This window comes from Eleutherodactylus coqui, chromosome 2 (assembly GCF_035609145.1).
Source record: "Eleutherodactylus coqui strain aEleCoq1 chromosome 2, aEleCoq1.hap1, whole genome shotgun sequence".
In the NCBI taxonomy this organism is placed as follows: Eukaryota; Metazoa; Chordata; class Amphibia; order Anura; family Eleutherodactylidae; genus Eleutherodactylus; species Eleutherodactylus coqui.
In genome coordinates, this window is record NC_089838.1 from 117,723,797 (window position 1) to 117,747,626 (window position 23,830).

Here is a 23,830-nt window from a genome sequence, read left to right on the forward strand (position 1 = left end):
GTCAGAATCTGCACCCTGTCTATTTTGAAACAGCCCTGCCCATTTCCACCACATGTAAACATACCTCAGCGATAATAGCGACCCGACCCCCCCCCCCAGCGGCCCCCAGTATAATAGTGACCCCCCCAGCAGTAATATTAGGGACACCCTCAGAGCAGCCCCCCAGCAGTAATAATAGTGACACCCCCCAGAGCGGCCACTGAGCAGTAATAATAGTGACACCTCCCCAGAGCGGTCTCCCCAGCAGTAATAATAGTGACGCCGCCCGATCACTGGTGCACACTGCCGGATACCTCCTCCCCCTGCAGTCGCGGAACCAAGTAGGAGCCGTCGGGGGATGAGGGAGGAGGATCCCGGCTGCACACTGACGTCACAGTGTGTGCTGGGATCAGCGCAGATATCAGCGCGCTAATGAGTGAATGCCGACAGGGGAGCCGCAGCCCCTGCAGGCATTCACTAATGTGGTGAGCGGCCGATGGAGGACTCTGCATGCTGCCTCTGGCACGCGTGCCATAGGTTTGCCACCACTGATCTAGAGGAAAGAAGGTTTCTACACAGACATAGTAGGGGGTTCTTTACTGTAAGAGCAGTGCAACGATGGAATTCTCCACCTGAGGGCCTGGTGATGACAAATTTGATAGAGTTCAAGAGGAGCTTGGACACCTTTCTTGAGCACTACAATATTATATAACAGAAACCAAAAATGGCAACAGCACGCAAAAAAAATTTACTATCAGATGTATACATACATATACAATCAATACTCTAACCACATTAAATAATGCAAGGTTCTTTGTATATAATTTGATCAAATTACATTGGCCCATCCACCAACGTCCAGGTGACCAAGCTTTCAGATGGGTCTTAACGCTAATACCAGGTGGTAAATCTCAACCTGCGAAAGCAGAGTTCCTACCTCTCAGAATGCTTCTCTCTTGGGACTAAGCCTACAACTGAAACCAGGGAAGGTAGGATACCATTCATATGCTCCAGTAGGAGGGACAGAAGGTAAATGGGCAGCAGGTGAGCAAGACCAAGTGAAGGCAGCCAAAACTTAACAATATTTCTCCAAAAAAAAAAAGATCAAATAGGTCAGCACTACCCAGCGTTAGGACCCATCTGAAAGCTTGGTCACCTGGATGCTGGTGGATGGGCCAATGTAATTCGATCAAATTATATACCAAGAAGCTTGCATTATTTAATGTGGTTCGAGCACTGATTATAGGTATGTATACCTCTGATAGTAAATTTATTTTGCGTACTGTTGCCATTTTTGGTTTCTGCTTCTACTGTATGTTGCAGCCATGGTTTAACGTGCACCTATAGATTTCTATTGGGTAGTGCTGGCCTATTTTATCTTTTTCTTTTTGTACAAATATTATATGTTATAGTCATTAATAACTTCAAAAGGGTTGTTGATCCAGGGATTATTCCAATTGCCAGATTGGAGTCAGGAAGAAATCTTTAGCGATCTGGAGGAATCCTTGGGAGAGCAGAGATAGTAACCAAGCCGTAGCTACCTCAGCATTTTTCCAACCTGTCCCACAGACAGGAACGGAGTAGATGAACAGATCAGGGAGTTTCCTGCCTGGAAAGAGGCGGGCTCTCGCATGAGTGTTGGGAAAGTCCATTTATTTTGGGATGGGCTATATTGAGTAGAACGAGAGGTTTACTGGAAGAACTCACAACTCACACATCGCAACTAAGGTAATTTTTTTTTTTTATTTGATTTACAAAAGAAGTTACATGATTCAATATGAAAATAAGAAACTGTCTACAAATCTCAGACAGTAATAAATCATTAATTTACAATGCATACAGGAGTCAGAAGAACAACTCTTGTATAAAAACAAAACCAACTCTAAATGGTTTTAAAATCTAATACTTAAAATCTATGGAGGGGGGAAAAAAGAAACCACAAAAGGTGGTATTTTATCACATGCCCGAGAAAGCTACATTACAGCAACTCAATATACAAAAAATTAAGTTAAAACGAAAATGGAAAGGGGGAAAAAAAACTGAACAAAGAACTCTCACTCCAATGCAATTCAACATAGCATTCAAATATGTATAGCTTTCTTCCTGACTCATGTTTGCAGATAGTACAGGCCATTTATAATCAGGAGAATTGAATCTGTTGAACCCCAGATATCTGTGGAGAGAAAACAAGTATTAAGTTTTAGTGAGAAAATCAAGAGAATATATCGCTAACTGCATATGCAAATCAGCTAAAGTAATGTGAAAAATTCTATAATATAGGTGGCCATCCATTTATCTTGGCTAGATTATAGCGAGGGTCTTTTACACGGCAAGATAATCTTTCTAATGGCTGAAAGATTTAAATATATAGCAATATATTTGCATAAAGTGTGAATGGCTTTAATAATCTTCATTTGCGTATAAAATGACCTTAATCATCTTAAATTTTCCTTCACAAATTATTTGCTCAGCTGGGCTTGTGTTAAACACACCCCCAGCTGAGCAAATATCTGTCTGGCAGATTCCATTGTTCTCCTCCTGGCAGAGTACACCCTGTACTCGCTATGTATGCAGAGTAAACACAATTAGTACACTGTTATACTGCAGTCTTTTAAAAGATGAGCGAAATTAATTCAAATGGAACAAATTTGCTGTCTTTTAGCGGCTGAACGATGAATTTTATGCGGGCTAAAATCCATTGTTCGAGTGAAAAGTGCATGATGCCCGCATTTACATGTAATGATTATCGCTCATTTTTTGGCTGTTTGGATGAATTTTGAGCAATAATTGTTGCATGCAAAAGGGCCTTTAGACTACTTATGTAAATGACATATTGATCTGTTGATGATAATCACAATCATAATGCAAAACAGACATCAGCTTCGGAGAATGGCCTCCCATTAGCAAACGCATATATTTTCCATATGCTAAATCCATTAGTACAAATAAGGGGAAGTAAAATTACTTATACAGAGCTCCTCAAACTTACCTGTTGATAAGAGGTTGTATAAACCATAACATTTTGCTGCTGCCCATCTGTTGTTATTAAGCCAGCTGGTAATTGACCTGCTAAAAAGCAAGAAACACAAATTACACATTACTACAACATCTCAAGGAATGTACAAGCTCATGCAATGCCTATAGATGCAGCAGACCCACAGGTTGTGTGTTTTTAACAAACGTATTATGGCTACCATAGAACCAGTAGTTTCAGTTCCTTAGAATCATGTAGATTCCAGGTGTTGTGGCCATATTAGAGACCCTAAAATGCAAACGTGTGAAACAAGCTGCCTTCCAATAGCTGTATATGCATTGTGCATGAGGACCATTTATATTGTGCTTAAAGAGGGTTGTCCCAAGAACAAGAACTCTGCCATCTCTGACGATCTGAATGAAACGAACGGAGTGGCTGTGTGCACACTTCAGGATGCTGAGCCCTAGTGAGCGGACCACAACCAGTCAGCAAGTTATCCCGATCCTATGGATAGTGGAATAACCCCTTTTAAAGGAATCTGACACCACGAGTCCAACAGTGTATCACCTTCGCTTTGCTATTTCAGGTGCGCCCCTGCTGTCAGTCTGGGCTTCCCTCTCTTATGCTAAAGACAGTATTAAACTGGAACTATAGGCTGTGAAACTTTGATCTCAGTTTCACAAGATTTCTGTGAAAGTTTCCACAAGTCTTTTTTGCTAGATAGAAAATAGTCATCCACTTACTTGTCCATCCTTCTAAACTCCCCCCCCCCCCCCAAAAAAAAAGCACAGACATGGACAGGGGTGGAGCTGGAAGTGCAAGGTGAAAGCAGCCTAAGTAAGTGAATGTTGGATTCAGGGTATCGGCTACTAGCTTATACTTACTTGCCAATATGTAATAGTTTTCATTAAATCACATTATTACTGGTTGTCCCACCAAAACAATTTAGCACCTACTGACAGGATCAGTGAGAAGTATCTGATTGGGGAACGTCCTGGCGTTTAGACCAACACCAATCGTGAGAATTGGGGTCCCAAGTCCCCCTGCCGAATGGAGTAAAGGTTACATGTGCGCACTGCCACGCCATTCATTTCTCTAGAATTGCTGATGATAATCAAGTATAATCTCCAGCAGTCCCATAGAGATAAATGCAGAGGCAGCACATATGTGTGATCGCTGCTTTATTTATATGTGACACTTCAAACCTCTGTTTTCGTGACCAGTGGTGGTTCCAGTCGTCACACTATTAGCAGTCAGACACTTATTACCCATCTATAAGTTGTCCATAGGTGCTAAGTTGTTTTGGAGGAACCCTTTTAATGCCGCGTGTGCACACTGGAGTCCTCGGTATTTATGGGTAGCGGGTTCCCCTTGCTGCTGAAAGATGGACTGCTTCCTCAGCCCAGTATAGGGATAAAGCAGTCAATCAACAGTGGGAGAAGCCTGATGCTCGTAAATACAAAGACTCAGTGCTGCAGCTGATAAAGTGTGATTTTATGAAAACTACTGTGTATCGCCAAGTAGAGCACCTCTGAACTCAGGGTGTCGTCACTACTTTATGCTGCTCTCAGATAAAGAAGCAAAAGCTTGGTGACAGATTCCCTTGAAACGAAGATCAGATCCAATTTTGGTAAAATTGTCCTGCTTCTCTTTAAGGGGAAACAATCCTGTTTAACCTTCTTCCTCTCCTCCACTCTTAGTTTAACACACTAGATGTCTTACAGAATTCTGTAAGAGGAAGAGTCTAAGTCTCCAGTATGTGGCTACTCCCTTCCTAAATTATGTCATTACCAAACTATACGAGTTCTTAAAATAAAATCTCCAACGTCATGGCTTACTTATACGCAAGTAGTGTTTGAATCTTGATGCAGTCAGGTCGTCCCTTGGCATAGAAAGGAAAGAATTTTTTGGGCTCGTGCCTCAGGATTTTTTTTTAACCTTCCTCCTGATCAAGTTTTAAAACATACCCATACACCTTTCTCTTCAAACACCTCCTCTCCCATCCCCTGGTTGGACTTGATGGAAATAAGGCTTTGTTTTCTTCAACTATGCTATGTAACAGCATCTAGCACACCTACCTGTTAGGTAGCTTACTGGGGAGCATATGTATAATGAATATTTGTTCAGTGTAAGGATTCAATGACCACAGGCACAACTTATGGGTATTTGTAGATATACAAACGGAGAAAGAATTGTTTATTGGACATCTGCAGTCTTTAGCCATACGTATACCGTTATTACATATGTACTTACTGAAGGCTTCATCTGTGAGTTCTTCTCCAAGGCCATCTGCTGTTGTAACTGCCCCTCCGATGCCCTTTTCACCTTTCATTGCCTTTTAAAGCAGAATATGGTTGATCAGTGTATGCAGCTTACTACAGTTTGCAAGGACACATTTTAGATACTCCTATTGCAAAAGTTGTAATCTTGGCAACATGGGACAAGAGAAGTACAGAAATCTAATTTATTATGTCCGCCTTCAATTCTTTTCTCTGTATAATCCAAACAGCCTCCTTATCCTAAGCAATGCTGGTAACGGGAGGAGTGCAGGAATCATACCGTAGTCATCTAATGCCCAGCTAATACTGCCATCAAGTCTTCCATAATCACCGATGCCATAGAAGATAGAAAGCTGATGGATCCTTTCTAACTAGTACAGCAGATGAAGTGGACCTAAAGCTAAAGGCCTCATGCCCACAGCCGTGGCAGACGCCGCTAGCGGAATATCGCAGCGGAGTCCGCAATAGCGCCCCCCCAAACTGACCTCCCAAATCCGCGGCGCTATACCTGTCCCTGAAGCCGGTGCGCATGCGCAGTACAGCGTGTGACGCCCCGGCAGTGCTAGATGGTGTGGCCGCATTTTCACGAGATACTTCCACTGTGCTACAGCGGAAGTATAGCGTGACGGCCGGCTTCCATTGACTACAATGGAAGCCCGACACACGTATTGCCGCGGCAATTAGAACATGCCGTGGCTTGTTTCACGCTGCGGAATTCCGCAGCATGGACATTGAGCTATTAGGTTCAATAGCTCCAAGGAACACCGCAGTATATGCAGTTCCCCAATATACCAAAAGGAGGTTCACTCAGGGTAGTGGTACAAGAACAAATTTAAATAATTTCAATCAGCTTTGATTTTAATTAGAATAATCCTGAAATATGATCAATATAGAGAAAATGTATAAAATTGCAGAGTGTGCAAACACGGTGCTGGCCAGGGGCAGACCAAATTACAGACTCAGATTGTGAATACTGGCAAACAGATTCATTTAAATTGACCTAACTTTGTAGCAAACAGAGGTCAAATGCCCCTTTGGTAGTCACGTCATGACATCACTGTCCTCCTTGCTGAGAGGTATGAAGGCTCAGTAGACACAGGGGAGATTAAAGGGGTTCTGTCATTAGAAGAAAAAAAAATAAAAATTCTAAAAATTAACTATTCCTCCCCTGTCAGTCTTTTTACTGCATCTTCTCCTGGCTCCTCCAGTTCCCCTCGGTCACCTCCCCTCCAGACGGTCGGATCCTATTCTTTCTGTGACGTTACTTCCATTCTCAGCAGTCTCCTTCCTGCAAGTCAATGTACCCTACATTGCTGTGCGATGTCTCGTGGCAACAGTATATATAACACTCACGGCAAAACAGTGCACATGCGCAGTCTCGGCAATAGCCTGGCATAGGATTCGGCGTTCCCTGCTAGACAGTGAACGCTACGTCACTAGTGACTGGGTACATTGGCCTGCAGTAAGGCGAATGCTGGCAATGTACACTACATAACAGGAAGAAGAGGATCCGGACGGCTGGAGGTGACATGACCCGGGAGACTGACAGACAGGAGAAGATGTGATAAGAAGACTGCCTGGGGAGGAATAGGTAAGTATAGGATTTTTTTTTTCTTATAAGAGAATCCCTTTAATGAAACAGTCTAAAAACAGAAACTGTCTTGGCTGCTCATAGCAACCAATCGCAGTGCAGCTTTCATTCCTTACAGTGCTCTTAAAAGATGGAAAGTTGCTCTGTCACAGGAAAAAAGTTTTTTCCTCTAGACAGTTTCCATAACTCTCATTCAGGTTAATTTTCATAGTGAACCATACAGAAATGAAAAAGGGAAGAGAAAAAGGGATACATTTCCTATACAGCAAGCATGAGCTATCTGGAGAGGATTAGGATGACAAGGTATAAGAAATAGCTTTTTAAGGACAGTTTTAACCCTTTGCCATCCAATTTTGTATTCAGGGTTTCCTAGGGGGTTTTCTCTTTCTGCCATTATACAATGGCGCCATCTGCTGGCTAGAGCAACTAATGTGGTATCGGACATGCTGGAGAGGCCCTCGACAACAGAGCAGCCAGTAATCTACAGTAAGAATACCCTGCCGGACACCTTCTGACATCGGAGCTGTACAGCCTTCAAATCAGAATGTCTTTAGATGTCAGACAGTGGATTGGAGCACCCTCAAACTACAGTGATATGTGCATAGGTTAAGCAGATGCAGCGTGTAATATCGTAATACTCGCATTCCCCGGCTACGCTCCCGCAAAAGGCTGTGTGACGCATGGAGAGGACTACTGAGCACATGCACATAATGCTGAGGACTACGCCAGTCTTCGCATCAGCCCGCCGGCCGCAGCCTGTTTGGCAAGCAAGTATATAGATCAAAATTACAGACCGGAAGCAAGTGTTCTTTAAACTACTTACTGCAGTTTGGGGTAAAGGGTTCACAGATGGATTCCCTAAATGCATTTTTTATTGTTTTCAGTTTTTTTAATGTAAGATGGGTAGATCCAGATTTGTCCTTTACTGAACCTGTTTTAATATCATCTTTCCATTTCCTATTTAATGCAGCTCTGCCGTCTAGTGAGTGTTCGCAGCATATTTTGGAACACCAAGTCTGTCCCTTCTGCAGGAAGATCGGTTTGCTGGAATTAAACTATCCTTCAGTTTATGGCTCATATATGTTGGTGACAGGAAGCACAAGTGTGCTGCCAGCTATGTGCGTGCCGTACATATTACATCAGGGAAGTATGCAGAAGCGATTAGCACCTGTTACTACGCATTACTCGGCCTCTGTCCACAAGTAAGCCTCCGGTTTCAGTTACACAGGACTTTGCTGTCGTTCACACACGGACAGGACCTACCTCTCTGAATTTCTGAAGATATAACTTTAACGGTTCAACGTAACTATCGAATCCTAAGGTTGACATGGCAAAGAGAATGTCTTCCCCGTTGATGGTCTTCCGCTTCTCTTGATGACACCTTTCACTTGCTTCAGACGTTATAAAGCTAATGAACTCACTCACACATTCTTGCACGCACTCCTTGGCGTCTTTCGCTATCTAATAAAAACGAGAATAGGGAAACTGTTAAGGACTATTTGTAATGTCATGTACAACCTACAAGAGTGCATGGACAATCCTTGGATGAGAAGAAGCATAAGACAGTAGGGGTTTTGTGTTACCGGATCCATTTGCCTAGAGATTTAGGCAACAGGGTCCAGCAGGACTGCTGGCATCCAGAAGAGCGCTCCTTGTGCCATTATAGCTGAAAGATATCATGCTAGTCTTACTCAACCGGCCAATTGCAAGATACAGTCCTCTGGCACCCCAAGTTGTTGGACGTTGCAGCTAGCACTGTGTAACATCCCAGCATTGAACATACAATGAGCTGACTTCTGCAGGAAGCAGACAACTCCATGCTAACTGCAATGACCTGGCTTAGTATAACAGGGAAAGTTCCCATTGAAATGAATGGGAACTTGGCCTGCAATACCGAGCCTGGCCACTGCATAATGAACGGAGCTGTCTGCTTCCTGCAGAAATCAGATCATTGTATGTGCACACCGACCGACTGGTGTCTCGGGGAGCAGACCACCATCGATTTATTATTGATGGCTTATCCTGCTGATAGGCCAGCATTCGTTTACAAGTGGACAACCCCTTTAAATATCTGAATGCTAAAGCAGATTTTTCCCCCCCTACAGATGGTGAAAGGAAGTGACTCTTCCACAGCACAAAGACCATACTTCCATACAGTGAAGTTGTCTTCTAGTTACAGATTCTTTACAGAGCAAGCCATACACTCAGTCTACAAATGATTATGGCGAATGGCCAGCCCACCAAAATATGAGTGTTAGCACAGAGAATAGACTCCTCAGGATTAGAGAAAAGTGAATTAAAATGGATTTTTCATTTGCATTCTATGAACTGCCAATATTCGGAAGCGGATTTGCTAATCGCTACTCATGATGTACTTTCTAGAGACCGTATTGGCAAACTACAAATCTACAGCTGTTTTAAGCCAGTATCTCCAAGTCGGACATAAACCTGCTTTGAATATCATTCTCAGGGCTTTAGTTAAGACCCTGGGAGAAAAAAAGAAAGAAATGCCTATAGCCAAATGATGCCAAAGAAAATACTGAAATGGGAACGGTCTTCTCTGGTAGGGTCTCACAGAAACCACACTAAATATCTTCGCCCCTCTCCTGCCAGAAGCATAGTACTGACTGTGCAGAGTAAGGCTGTATGGTAGATAAGATAACGTGCAGTCTGTGGACATTACCTTTCCTGTTTGTGGTATGGCGTTCTTCATTATCCTTGCCACATTGGCGATTGGAAGGTAAATATCTTGCTCTCTGAAGCTCTCTTTTGAGCCATTTGTGTCGTCTGGATCGTTTAAACTGTCTTCTGTGTCTCCTGAAACAAGTAAGACAAGCCGAGTTAGTAACATTTCTCTAAAAGGCTTCTTTCACATGAGCGCATATCGGACGGCGTTTTCACGGCCAGCCGATATGCGCTGTGATCTGATGCAATGGATTCTAAAGCTTCAGATCACATGGGCGTATTGGTGAGACGTAAAAACACACTCGGCCGGCCAATATAGCGCCAGGCGTTTTTACGTGGGAGCCAAAACCTAGTTCTGGAAGTATGTTTGGGCCGGAATACGGCGACCGCTGCATGGGCTCCTATGGGAGCCCATGGCAGCGGCCGTAGGTGGGAGGGAGTTTAGCAGCGTGGCTGCTAAACTTACCATCTGTTCCCCACTCTCCCACCCGTGCAGGCTTACCCGTATTCCTCCTCTTCGTTCTGTGCAATGGGAGGGGTCGAGACGGGGCAGAGCTAAGTGCTGGTCCACCTCGCCTTCTCCAATTGATGCTATGAACAGGGGGCAGGATGGAGGTGGAGCTAAGTGCCCACCCCTTGTCCATAGCCATCAATGGGAGGAGGCAGGGGGGGGAAACAAAAAACAAAAAAAAAAACGGTGCTTGGCTCCGCCCCCTCCCGTTGCACAGAACGAAGAGGAGGAAGACAGGTAAGCCTGCAATAAAAAGGGAGGGGAATTGGAGATGGCCCGGTGAGGTCAGGAACATTGAGCCATTAGGTGTAAAGCCGCAGATTTCCGGCCCTGGGCATAAGGGCTATTCATTCACTTTGCATTTTCTTAATTGGCCAAAATAAACTGTTAACACTTCTGTTTTTGAAAGCATTCTTACAACGCTGCATTTTTTTCCACGCCTGCTGAAAACTTTTGCACAGTTCTATAGCTACAAAGAATCACAGCAGTGCTTTCTTTTTGAGCAAGAAAAAAAAAACAGGGTATATATGGCTGCTGTAGAGGGAGAAGGGGCTCATCCTGATTTTAGGCCTCGGTTCGGAAGATTCGAATGTATCATGTATTGCAGGGTGCACAATCCTGTGATAGGGTCTCCTTAGGAGCTTCAGTCACAGATTCCACTAAATCTACAGGAAAACATAGCACAGCCAAGAGCACTATATTTCACAGTAAAATGCGAGACCCTCTTATAATCAATAGGTCTGTCAGGCACCACTGGGGTCCAACATATAAGGAATCCGGAACCCCATCATTCATTGTTCTGCTCCTATGATGGAGAAGAACGAAAATGACAAAGCAGATGTGGATTCTAGACTAAAACAAAACCCGCCTGATGTGAAGAAGTGAGATACAGATCATACAGTGTCTAGACTTACCATCATGGGGCTGTATTACATAGTGGCTTCCTCCAATGTAATCAGCGGAAATTCCTAATTGGGACGTATCTGTTGTGGAGTTATCACCATCCATCTGAAAACAGAAATGGAATGGTTAAGATCAATATTTTATATGGGTCAGATCCCAATCATGAGGTCACATATGATATCATATAGACACAAGGTAAGAGAAAGGCAAAAAGAAAAAAAAAAAAAAAAAGATTTTAATTGTAGGCAAAATATTCGAGTCCTGCCCTCTGGTGTACGCCTAGTTGGTCAGGGGTTCATATTACAGCAAGACAATGATTCAAAACATACTTCTAGGTTATGTCAGAAGACAAGAAGAAGCCAGTAGGCTTCAAAGAGTTGAATGGCCTGCACAGTCTCCAGACTTAAACCCCATTGAGCTTGTTTGGGATGAACTGGTCAGAAGGGTGAAAGCAAAGCAAACTACGTGCAGCACAGTTGTGGGAGCTTCTGCAACAATGTTGGGAAGAAGTTCCTGAACAATATCTGAATTTAACTGTAGAAAGAATGCCTGGATTGTGTAAAGCTGTTTCATCAGCCAGAGGGGGTTGCTTTGTATCACCAAATTAAATCTAGAGGTTTGACTCTTCAAAATTAATCCATGATTTGTATTCATCTTCATTTATTTGTTATATTCTTTCATTTCAAAGTACATTTGAGACATTGTCCCTCGTACCACAACTAGGGTTGACCATCGCACCAGCAGTGGGGCCAATGTGCCACTTCACGGCAAAGGCAGGATTGAGGCGCTTATACCTAAGTCTCCAGACATGAACAGTACATATAGTATTATACATATATACCAGGTACACATATCCCTGAACTATACAAACACACACACAGTGCCACATACAGCCCTACGGTACTGGTGCATCTTGTCTCCAGCGGAACAATGGGTGGAGACGTGGGTTTGTCGGGGTGGAGTTATAGGGAACGCACAGAGCTGGCAATTGGCTACCTGGACGGAGGCTGAAAAAAAGTAGCTGACAGCCATCGGGGAACGGGTAGAGAGAGAGCGGGGCCAGCTCCTGGGGCGGAACAGCATGACACATTGCAGCGCTGATGGGAGTCCGGCGGTTAGAGTGACAGAAGGGGACGGGACCGGCCTGGAGTTTGTGGGAAGATGATGGTAGAGCAGCGGCAAATGTAACAGCGGGGTTCGGAGCCAAGATGGCAGGGCCGCGGGGACAGACTGACAGCGAGGCCTGGAGCAGATATGGCAGCCTGGCACAACTACACTGACAGAGCCACTAGAAACACACTAGCAGCTAAAAAATGAGCCAAGTGGAGAGCGTACATGGCAGAAGGGTGACATGCCACAACGCCGGGTACTGTTGTTAGTCTGCATCTGGGCAGGAATGTCAGGTAGCCAATCAACAGCTGTGGGCGTTCCCTATAACTCCACCAGGACAATCCCAGGTCTCCATCCATAGTTCCCGTGGAACTATACATATACCGTATTTCCCCCCCAAAAAAAGACCCTGCCTTATATTAATTTTTGCCCCCAAGGGATGCTAGGTCTTAATTTCTGGGAAAGTCTTATTATGCTTACCTTTCAGGCTCAGTCCAGGTCCCTCACGCTGCTCCGACGCGCTTCTTGCAGTCCTGGGCCGCCTACAGAAGATCACTTCCTGGTTACAGGATTTATAAATCCCGCCTCTAGGAAGTGATTGCTCTGATTGGCTGAGCAGCACTCGAGAACCAATCAATGCAGTGCTTGATGAACCAATGAGATAGCTGTGATTGGCTCATCATTGCTCCGCAGAGAAGTGGAAGGGACCTGGACCAAGCCTGCTAGCTAACACACAAACACACACGGTACATATAGGTCCTGCACTGTATATAGGCTGGGTACATATTGTATAAATATACTGGGTACATATAGCCCTGCATTGTGTATACACTGATATGTACACCCCTGCACTGTATATACACTGATATGGTATTGTATATAGTCACCGATACGAATAACCCTACACTGTATATACACAAGATATATAGTAATATACACTGGTACATATGACCCTCCCCTGTATATACACTGGTAGATGTGGTATTGTATATATACTGGTACGTATACCCCTGCACTGTATATATACACTAGTTAGTAGATATGGTATTGTATATAGTCACCGGGGCATACAGTCCTGCACTGTTTACACGGTATTGTATATAGTCACCAGTACATATAGCCCTGCCCTGTATATACACTAGTAGATATGGTATTGTATATATACTGGTACGTATACCCCTGCAATGTATATATACTGGTACGTATACCCTTGAACTGTATATACACAGGCAGATATGGTATTGTATATAGTCACAGGTATGTATAACCCTACACTGTATATACACTGGTAGATATGGTATTGTATATAGTTACCGGTACATATAACCTTCCCTGTATATACACTAGTAGATATGGTATTGTATAAAGTCACCGGTATGTATTACCCTACACTGTATATACACTGGTAGATATGGTATTGTATATAGTCACCGGAACGTATAACCCTGCCCTGTATATACACTGGTAGATATGGTATTGTATATAATCACTGGTACGTACAACCCTGCACCGTATATACGCTAGACATATAGTAATATACACTGGCACATATGACCCAGCACTGTTTATATACACTAGTGGTTATGGTAATGTATATAAACTGGTAAATATAGCCCTGCCCTGTACATGCACTGGTATATATGGTAATGTATATATACTGTTAAGCATAGCCCTGCCCTGTATATACACTGGTAGATATAAGATTAAATATTGTATATAGTCACTGCTAAATATAGCCCTGCCCTGTATATACACTGGTAGATGTGGTATTGTATGTATACCGGTATGTATAGCCCTGGCCTGTATATACACGGGTAGATATGGTAATGTATATATCCTGTTACGCATAGCCCTGCCCTGTATATACACTGGTAGATATAAGATTAGATATTGTATATAGTCACTGCTAAATATAGCCCTGCCCTGCATATACACTGGTAGATGTGGTATTGTATGTATACTGGTACATATAGCCCTGCCCTGTATATACACTGGTAGATATGGTATATATACTGGTACATATAGCCCTGCTCTGTATATACACTGGTAGATATGATATTGTATGTATACTGGTACATATAGCCCTGCCCTGCATATACACTGGTAGATATGATATTGTATGTATACTGGTACATATAGCCCTGCTCTGTATATACACTGGTAGATATATTGTATGTATACTGGTACATATAGCCCTGCCCTGTATATACACTGGTAGATATGATATTGTATGTATACTGGTACATATAGCCCTGCCCTGCATATACACTGGTAGATATGATATTGTATGTATACTGGTTAGAGATGAGCGAACGTACTCGGATAAGCACTACTCGTCCTGAAAGATTCGGGGCGCTCCGCTGCTGACAGGTGAGTCGCAGCGGGGAGCGGGGCAGAGCGGGCGGGAGAGAAGGAGAGAAAGATCTCCCCTCCGTTCCTCCCCGCTCTCCCCTGCAGCTCCCCGCTCCGCAGCGCGTCCCGAATCTTTCAGGACGAGCAGAGAGGTACTCGGATAAAGCACATTACTCGAGCGAGTAGTGCTTATCCGAGTACGTTCGCTCATCTCTAATACTGGTACATATAGCCCTGCCCTGCATATACACTGGTAGATATGATATTGTATGTATACTGGTACATATAGCCCTACCCTGCATATACACTGGTATATATGATATTGTATGCATACTGGTACATATAGCCCTGCCCTGCATATACACTGGTAGATATGATATTGTATGTATACTGGTACATATAGCCCTGCATATACACTGGTAGATATGATATTGTATGTATACTGGTACATATAGCCCTGCCCATACACTGGTAGATATGATATTGTATGTATACTGGTACATATAGCCCTGCCCTGCATATACACTGGTAGATATGATATTGTATATATACTGGTACATATAGCCCTGCCCTGCATATACACTGGTATATATGATATTGTATGCATACTGGTACATATAGCCCTGCCCTGCATATACACTGGTAGATATGATATTGTATGTATACTGGTACATATAGCCCTGCATATACACTGGTAGATATGATATTGTATGTATACTGGTACATATAGCCCTGCCCATACACTGGTAGATATGATATTGTATGTATACTGGTACATATAGCCCTGCCCTGCATATACACTGGTAGATATGATATTGTATATATACTGGTACATATAGCCCTGCCCTGCATATACACTGGTAGATATGATATTGTATGTATACTGGTACATATAGCCCTGCCCTGCATATACACTGGTATATATGATATTGTATGCATACTGGTACATATAGCCCTGCCCTGCATATACACTGGTAGATATGATATTGTATGTATACTGGTACATATAGCCCTGCATATACACTGGTAGATATGATATTGTATGTATACTGGTACATATAGCCCTGCCCATACACTGGTAGATATGATATTGTATGTATACTGGTACATATAGCCCTGCCCTGCATATACACTGGTAGATATGATATTGTATATATACTGGTACATATAGCCCTGCTCTGTATATACACTGGTAGATATGATATTGTATGTATACTGGTACATATAGCCCTGCATATACACTGGTAGATATGATATTGTATGTATACTGGTACATATAGCCCTGCCCTGCATATACACTGGTAGATATGATATTGTATGTTTACTGGTACATATAGCCCTGCCCTGTATACACACTGGTAGATATGGTATATATACTGGTACATATAGCCCTGCCCTGCATATACACTGGTAGATATGATATTGTATGTATACTGGTACATATAGCCCTGCCCTGCATATACACTGGTAGATATGATATTGTATGCATACTGGTACATATAGCCCTGCCCTGCATATACACTGGTAGATATGATATTGTATGTATACTGGTACATATAGCCCTGCATATACACTGGTAGATATGATATTGTATGTATACTGGTACATATAGCCCTGCCCTGCATATACACTGGTAGATATGATATTGTATATATACTGGTACATATAGCCCTGCTCTGTATATACACTGGTAGATATGATATTGTATGTATACTGGTACATATAGCCCTGCATATACACTGGTAGATATGATATTGTATGTATACTGGTACATATAGCCCTGCCCTGCATATACACTGGTAGATATGATATTGTATGTTTACTGGTACATATAGCTCTGCCCTGTATACACACTGGTAGATATGGTATGTATACTGGTACATATAGCCCGGCCCTGCATATACACTGGTAGATGATATTGTATGTATACTGGGTACATATAGCCCTGCCCTGTTTATACAATGGTATATATGATATTGTATGCATACTGGTACATATAGCCCTGCCCTGCATATACACTGGTATATATGATATTGTATGCATACTGGTACATATAGCCCTGCCCTGCATATACACTGGTAGATATGATATTGTATGTATACTGGTACATATAGCCCTACCCTGTATAAACACTGGTATATATGATATTGTATATACACTGGTAGATGTGGTATTGTATGTATACTGGTACATATAGCCCTGCCCTGCATATACACTGGTAGATATTGTATGTATACTGGTACATATAGCCCTGCTCTGTATATACACTGGTAGATGTGGTATATATACTGGTACATATAGCCCTGCCCTGTATATACACTGGTAGATGATATTATATGTATACTGGTACATATAGCCCTGCCCTGCATATACACTGGTAGATATGATATTGTATGTATACTGGTACATATAGCCCTGCTCTGCATATACACTGGTAGATATGATATTGTATGTATACTGGTACATATAGCCCTGCCCTGTATATACACTGGTAGATATGATATTGTATATATACTGGTACATATAGCCCTGCTCTGCATATACACTGGTAGATATAAGATTAGATCACGGGCGGTTACGCCGATGCGAGGCGGAGAGGGGAGCGGCGGGCGGAGGAGCAGTTTCCCCGGAGCCCCGGGGCCTGCAGACGGCGTATAACGGATCCCCAGCCCGCCCCGCCGGAGACAATAGAGGCCGCAGTGTCGGTGTGTGCCGCCATCACAGCAGTGCTCCGGCCCGGGGGTGACAGAGGGGCTTCCCGCACATCCCCCGCATTCTAACCGCAGCTCCCCAGCACACGCCGCCGCACACAGCGCGCACTGCTGACAAAGGACCGCCGCCGCAGCCGCCCGAGCACTGCCGCTACTGCACACTGCCGGGCGCGTTACTCCGGCGGGCGGCACACACACTGCCGGCTCCGGACATTTCATTTGAGCTACAGGGAGAATCGGTTAGCGATCATTGGCCGAAGCCAGGCACAAACCTCCAGTGCGGCCCTGGTTGGCTCCCTGCACGAATCGGCTGTTTGGTTGGACAGAAAATGGCTGCGAAGGAGCCAGTCCCAGCGCGGAGCGGCGCTTCCGGGAGCCGGCCTCTCCTCCTGCCGCTCACAGGCCAGGGCTGCTGTTCCAGAGATGGGGTCAGCACCCCTCCGCTGCTCTCACTGCGCAGGCGCCCACACTTCCCTCACACATAAACGTCATTGGCCGTAGCTCTTCTAGAAAACATCAACTCCTCCCGCCGTTAGGCTCTTCTGAAGAGTCAGCTTGTACTCCCGCTGCCATTACTCGCAGATACCACGTCAGCACTTTTGAGTGGGGTGGGGGGGCAGGCTCTTCTGAGCAGGACGTTCACCTCCCTCCTCTGCTGCCCTTCATGTCTCTGTGACTGTTGCATCTAAATGTTGCCCTCCCTCCGTGCTCCTTACAGTACATTGTAGGAAGGGGGGCATGAGGTGAAGCCGTGTGCACAGGGAGCTGAGGGCTCCTTCACACCAGCCTAAACACACTAAAGCCCATTTATGTCAAGGGATTCATTCGCAGATATGGCTATTTCATGCGACTTTTGGAAAAAAGCGCAGCATATCCTATCTTGGTACATGTAACGTACTATAGAAGCCCATTGAAATCAATGGGTGTGCATGAATACGCCCGAAATACAGGGGAGCCCTGTGTATACATGGCACTTTTAGGATAATTCCACACGGGCGAGTGCGATATCGGCTGTGAAACTTGGTCCAATATCACGCTCGTCAACATACAATATCCCCACGGATACAAGGGTTTTTTGGGTTAAAAACCATCTGTTGAAGGAAGTAGCGATCCTCCGGCACAGCTGACAGCCGCGGTGGAGGATCACAGAGTGTTTCCCATTGCTTTCAATGGGTAACCCCGCGCCGCGTGCACCTAGCACACCCTGCGATGCTGCCGCCGCCCTGGTGAAAGCAATGGGTGATGCAAGATAGGACACACTGCGATTGTTTTTCCCCGCGTCACGATGCAAAACGGGAAAAAAATTGCTCATGTGTATGACCCCCATCCAAACAAATGGGGTTCACATTCCTGCGAGATTTGTGCATCTCGAAACACACAAATGTTGCATGATTTTGTCCCCCGTGTGAATGCGCCCTTATACAAGTAAAAAGACAGCCGATAGAAAAACTCAGGGCAACAGCATATTCCAGACCATGAATATACTGCATATTCACATACCGAAATACCCATACGCCTGTGTGAGTGCACCCTACATTCTGAGCAATCCATTAGTAACACTTATACGTATCTGGGTGCCCAGTAAGTAGTGGGGTCACCATGTTGGGCAATAAAGTCGTTAACCCCCTCCCTACATTCAAACAGTGACCCCTTGCTGGATGGCGAAGGCCCACTGATCATCCGCGGCACTCATGGATGCAACAGATAGGCAACGGTACCTCCTCCGACATCAACACCGAATGGAACAATGCTCTTGGTCGTGGTCATTCTAGATCAGGGCGCTACGGACCCTCGTCGTCCAAGTGTGATAACTAACTACATTCAAACGGCTATATACTTGCTAACTGCATATGACCTGTGCAGGTAGTGCGTATCTAGCCATCCATAGCCATGTTGTGTATGGTGTAGGCTTGGGAGCCAAACCTTCGCCGTATGTGGTGGGTAACGGCAGACATAGCCACAATCTGAGATGATGCAGATGGCAGCCATTGACAATTCTAACAGCAGCATTTAAATATCCCAAACAGCTTCTTTATAATAAGATCGTGGGAATGCTGTCCAGGTGTCATGGCAGCCTCCATGATTGTCTATTAAAGGGAACCTGTCACCCCCACTATAGCACCTTATGGTGCTATTACAGGAAAAGACAAGGAGCTGGGAGATGTATTTTTTTTATACTCACCCGCGATCTCTCGCGATCCCGCACTGTCACCTGGTGAAGTGTGTGCGCCGCATGAAAATCTGACACTAAGGGCAGGCTCACGCAAACGTAATTTAATAATATGTGACATGCGATGTATGCCCGTATAATACGCGGTGAATAGAATCAATGAAAGTACCTTGATTTTCATTGATCCATTCACACTTGCGTATAAACATTGCGTATAATACACACGTAAAAAAGAACATAGCACGTTCTATTTTTCTACATATTACGCGTGATGCAGCCATGTTCTTCTCTATGGGCGCATAAGAAGTGAGTGTATATGCAACATCACTAAGGATGCCCTCTCACGGGCAAGAAAATCCTGCACGATTTGTGCATTGCGATACACACAAATAAGAACTCCATTCTTTTGCATGGGGTCATACACATGAGCGATGGTTTTGTGCATGGTACCGCATCAGTGGTTCGCTACATCCCTGAAGTGATGCCAGTCTGTTCTGACATGAAAACACCTCGATGGGCAGCACGATACGGGGGTGTGATTTATTGATCATCTTGCCACATGTACAGTCCATGTCGAGCAAAAAATGGATGAATTTTTTCAATGCACACAACGAGCTTGTGGATTCCTATAATGTCCTGGAAAAAGAGGTCTCCCGTTTACGAAAAAAAACATAGATCTTGAGAATGAGTCTCATAGAAATAATATAAAATTTTGAGGAATTCCAGAACCTGAGTACCCTGCTAATCTTCCTCACTACCTACTCCAGCTTGTCCAACACTACTTCTATCTCTATCTCCATTGGGAAATGCTACTGATTGAGCAACCAGGAGGCCTGAATTCATTTCTATCAGAGGAGAAACTCTTAAACGAGCGTAGGCAATGAGGATCTTTACTGGCCCCATATACTGGTATATTAGGGATTCCTGATCTTTCTCCACTGACTCTGCAACTTTGCAGAAAATTTTCTCCAGTTACTTCTGCTCTTTGTGGTGCTAACATCAAATATAAATGGGGCTTCCCTACTGACGGCCCATTTAAACACCACGATTCTCGCTCAAAATTCCCTCAAAGCCATCTTTTGAGCGATAACCGTTGCGTCTAAATGCACGGACATCGTGCAATTTTCGTGCACAGTTCATTCCTCGCTCAATTGTAGTTTTCTAGAATGAACTCTTATCAGTGGTGCAGGCAGTTATCACAGTCAGCTTGTGTCCTATTGGTAGTTCACAGCCGGAAGCAGGCTGTAAGCGTGGAGAATAATGCAGCTGTTTTCTTATGCAGAACAGTTGTATTGTTCGCCGAGTGATAGTGGCAGTGTCCTGCTGTGCCCGCATAGCTTTTTAGTAACTAATTAACTACTGTACACTATGGAAAGATAATCGCTCAAAACTGTCACTCAAACTGTCGTTTGAGTGATTTTTGAGCAATCATCTTTCCGTGTAAATGGGGTCTAAGCTCATTATCCCAAGAAATGTGGAATTCTATGACACAGTGTCTGTGGCAGGTGGTGTACTCCTCAAGAAGTGGGATATTCCTGTTGACCAAGCCACATCTCATTCAACAAGTAGGTCCCCACTTCAGATCACACAAGAATGGTCCTCCATTGTAAAGAATGATCGTCATTCCTAAACTAATAGGTACTTTGACAATGATATTATTCTTTTATGGGGAAAAAAATGCGTTCATAGTCAGGTCTTTAGACCTTAGGGATCCCTTCACCTCTCCCATCCACTTATGAACAGACCGGCAGTATAGCGAATTATAACTGAAGGCCTCGTTGGAAACTTTATACAGTTGGCCAGTAGATTCAAGTTACGACTCTATGTAATTGTAATCCATGTTGCTTTTATACTGCATAGTAGTGGCTCACAATGTTATCTTTCATTTTTGCAACAGGCTTCACCTGAGGTGAGTATAGCGTTAATACGTTTCGCACCTTGGTCTTATGACAATGTCAGCTGCCACACTACTGAGACTTTAATTTGCGAGTAATGGCTTGGGGACTTTGCAGCCAAGACCAAATCCCACTTTAAGGTGTAAGGCCCCCTGTCCACGACCGTGACAGAATATCGCTAGTGATATTCCGCCGTGGGGGAGCAATTTTGAATCCCGTGAATTTTGAATCCCGCGAGCGGAGAATCGCTATGATTCTCTGCTCATGGACGTCGGGGCTGCACTTTTCATAGCAACGCTATGGAAAGCGTTCACTGCGTTACCCGTGGCCAGATTATCGCCGCGGATAACGCAAAGAACTATCGCCCATGAACAGTATCCCTAAAAGGTGAGAACAGCTCTTCAAATGTTTGTTTTTTTAATACTTATTTGCACTTTGTAGCTATTCATGATGTTTACTTATATATCATGCCTATTACAATTTCTTTGCTGAATGTTAAGGGTTTGAACAGCCCATTTTAATGCAGTTTGTTCTGGCGCGAGGCGATGTATTTGTTGCTTAGGAAACACATTTTATAAAGGATAGACACCCTAAGGCCTCATGTCCGCGGGCGCATGAGGATTTCCACAGCGGGAGAACTGCGGAATCCATTTGCGGGAGATCATGGATGTAATGGTTTTTCCGTGCGAATGTACGCGGATGCATTGCAGATCATCCGTGCAGAAAAAAAATGCAACCCCCACCTTTCAGCCTTTTCCCCACCTCCCTAATTGATTTTAACCTTCAAATCCACAATGCATCCACAATTGTATTTGTGGATGCACTGTGGATCGTCAGTACCCATTGACTTCTATTGGGAAGTTCTATGGACTGAGATCGGAACTATTACCTGGTTGGATCACGCCCCAGTGTCTTTGTCATTACACAAAAGGTTTTCTCATTCCTCCTCCTCCCCTTAGAGACTTAATGAATATATTCTTTCCCACCCTGAAAACAAATCTAATCTGAAAATTGAAATGTTCTTTACTCCAGTCCTCATCAGTCCCTAGCATTTTCTTAGTATGGAATACCCACATAGCTTATTTGAGAGGCTTGTTTCTAAAGTATTGTTCCAGGGCTAAGAGAAAAAGAGAGGAGGAGCAATCTCTCCTGACTTCTGACATGAACACAATTGACTCTTTAAATAAAGCCAATCCTATGCCTTATAGAACTGAAGAGATATTTAAATTGCGTGCCAAGCTCCAAAGTCTTATAGCAGTAAAACACAATATTACTTTTCAAACTTTGAAATTGACTGTCAAAATCTGCCGCAGAAATGGACGAGATGCGGATTTCATATGAAAATTTTCTGCACCATCTAGACAAGATTTTTTAATCCACATGGCTTGACTGTAAATGCTACAGTTTTTTTTGCAGTATTTATGGCCAGTGTAAAGGCACTCATTGGTTACTCATGCATGTTGCAGTCGATTTGCTATCAACGGATCACTGCTGATTGCTGAGCGACACCTTGACACATGCAAGGAAGCAGCAACACCATGGTCTAACTACAGTGCCTAATCTGAAGTAAATAACTGGTCTCCCATTATGGGAAAGAGAGATCTCATGTCCCCCATAAGGTTTAAGAGCCTGCATCCAACTGCATTCTCCATACCTACTACAGTTGTGCCCCTATAACTACAATTTTCAGCTATTCTTCCTAGATTATAAACAAATGGATGAGACATGCCGAGCAAAGAATGCAACTTAAAAGCACAGGCCTCAGCCATAACCCCTCTACCCCACCTTTCCATCTCCAACAAAGGCATGTTTTCTGCCATTTAAAGTAGGTAGAAAGAGAGACCTGTGACAGGCCTTAATAGGAAGACATTCAATGTGCAATATACTGCAGTACTAATGTATTGCAGTATATTGAAAATGCAATCTGATCACTAGTTCAAGTTCACCTCTGAAGATATATTTCTCAATGTTTCTATACTCCTATACCATAACAACTACAAGGGGCTGCCAGTAGATAAATCATGTCACTATATACATATCTATATTGTGCTATGCAGCTATTGGCTGAAGGTGCAAGTTCAATATAATTGCACTCAGATGGGCCAGTAATTTTCTATATTATGTAAGACCGAATGGACATGACCAGGTCAGATTCTGCATGCAGGATCCCGCAGCGGAATCCCACCCGGTTTCCATCCAGTGACCCCTGCGAACCCCCTGCGTACCTATCTGTAGTGTCTTTAATCTGTAATGCGAATGTTCCGACTAGGCCAGCCAGCACATGCACAGTACAGATGACATCATGCAGTCGCTAGGTGATGACGCGGATTCCACAGTCCGTCCGCAGCTATCACTGAGGACAGGCCGTGGATCGGACAGCTTTCATTGACTTCAATGGAAGCCATCCGTGTGGAAATCGCCCTAAAATAGGACATGCTGCGATTTTTCCCCCCGCGAGCAGAAAATCACTATTGATTTTCTCGCTTGTGGATATAAAAAAGCATTTTTCATAGCATGTCTGCGGGCAGTATTTACTTCGGAATCCGGAGGTGGATGCCCGCTTTGGATTCCGCAATGCAAATACGCCGTGTGCATTGGGCCTAAGTCAAATATACAGTAATTGTTCTCCCAGCACACAGTAAACTTCTACATTGTGAATATAGTCCCATA

The 23,830-nt window shown here is 43.9% G+C and overlaps 1 protein-coding gene across 1 annotated transcript; it reads right to left on the reverse strand.

Annotated features, from left to right (window-relative positions):
* Window positions 1-1,728: 1,728 nt before the first annotated feature.
* Window positions 1,729-17,519, reverse strand: NFYB (nuclear transcription factor Y subunit beta). The gene is made up of 7 exons (XM_066591440.1): window positions 17,368-17,519; window positions 10,934-11,027; window positions 9,507-9,640; window positions 8,087-8,284; window positions 5,207-5,288; window positions 2,969-3,048; window positions 1,729-2,152 (listed from the first exon to the last, which is right to left on the reverse strand). The coding sequence occupies exons 2-7, from the start codon at window positions 11,025-11,027 to the stop codon at window positions 2,120-2,122; spliced, it is 621 nt and encodes a 206-aa protein (XP_066447537.1). The 5' UTR covers window positions 17,368-17,519; the 3' UTR covers window positions 1,729-2,119.
* Window positions 17,520-23,830: the final 6,311 nt, after the last annotated feature.

Bases quoted from the DNA above. Each gene is read 5' to 3' on its own strand.
- NFYB (XM_066591440.1), bottom strand. From the start codon at position 11,027: ATGGATGGTGATAACTCCACAACAGATACGTCCCAATTAGGAATTTCC. The intron at 9,641-10,933 runs GTAAGTCTAGAC...TACTTGTTTCAG, and splicing joins TGTAATACAGCCCCATGATG to GAGACACAGAAGACAGTTTA. The intron at 5,289-8,086 runs GTAGGTCCTGTC...CTGCTTTAAAAG, and splicing joins ATCTTCAGAAATTCAGAGAG to GCAATGAAAGGTGAAAAGGG.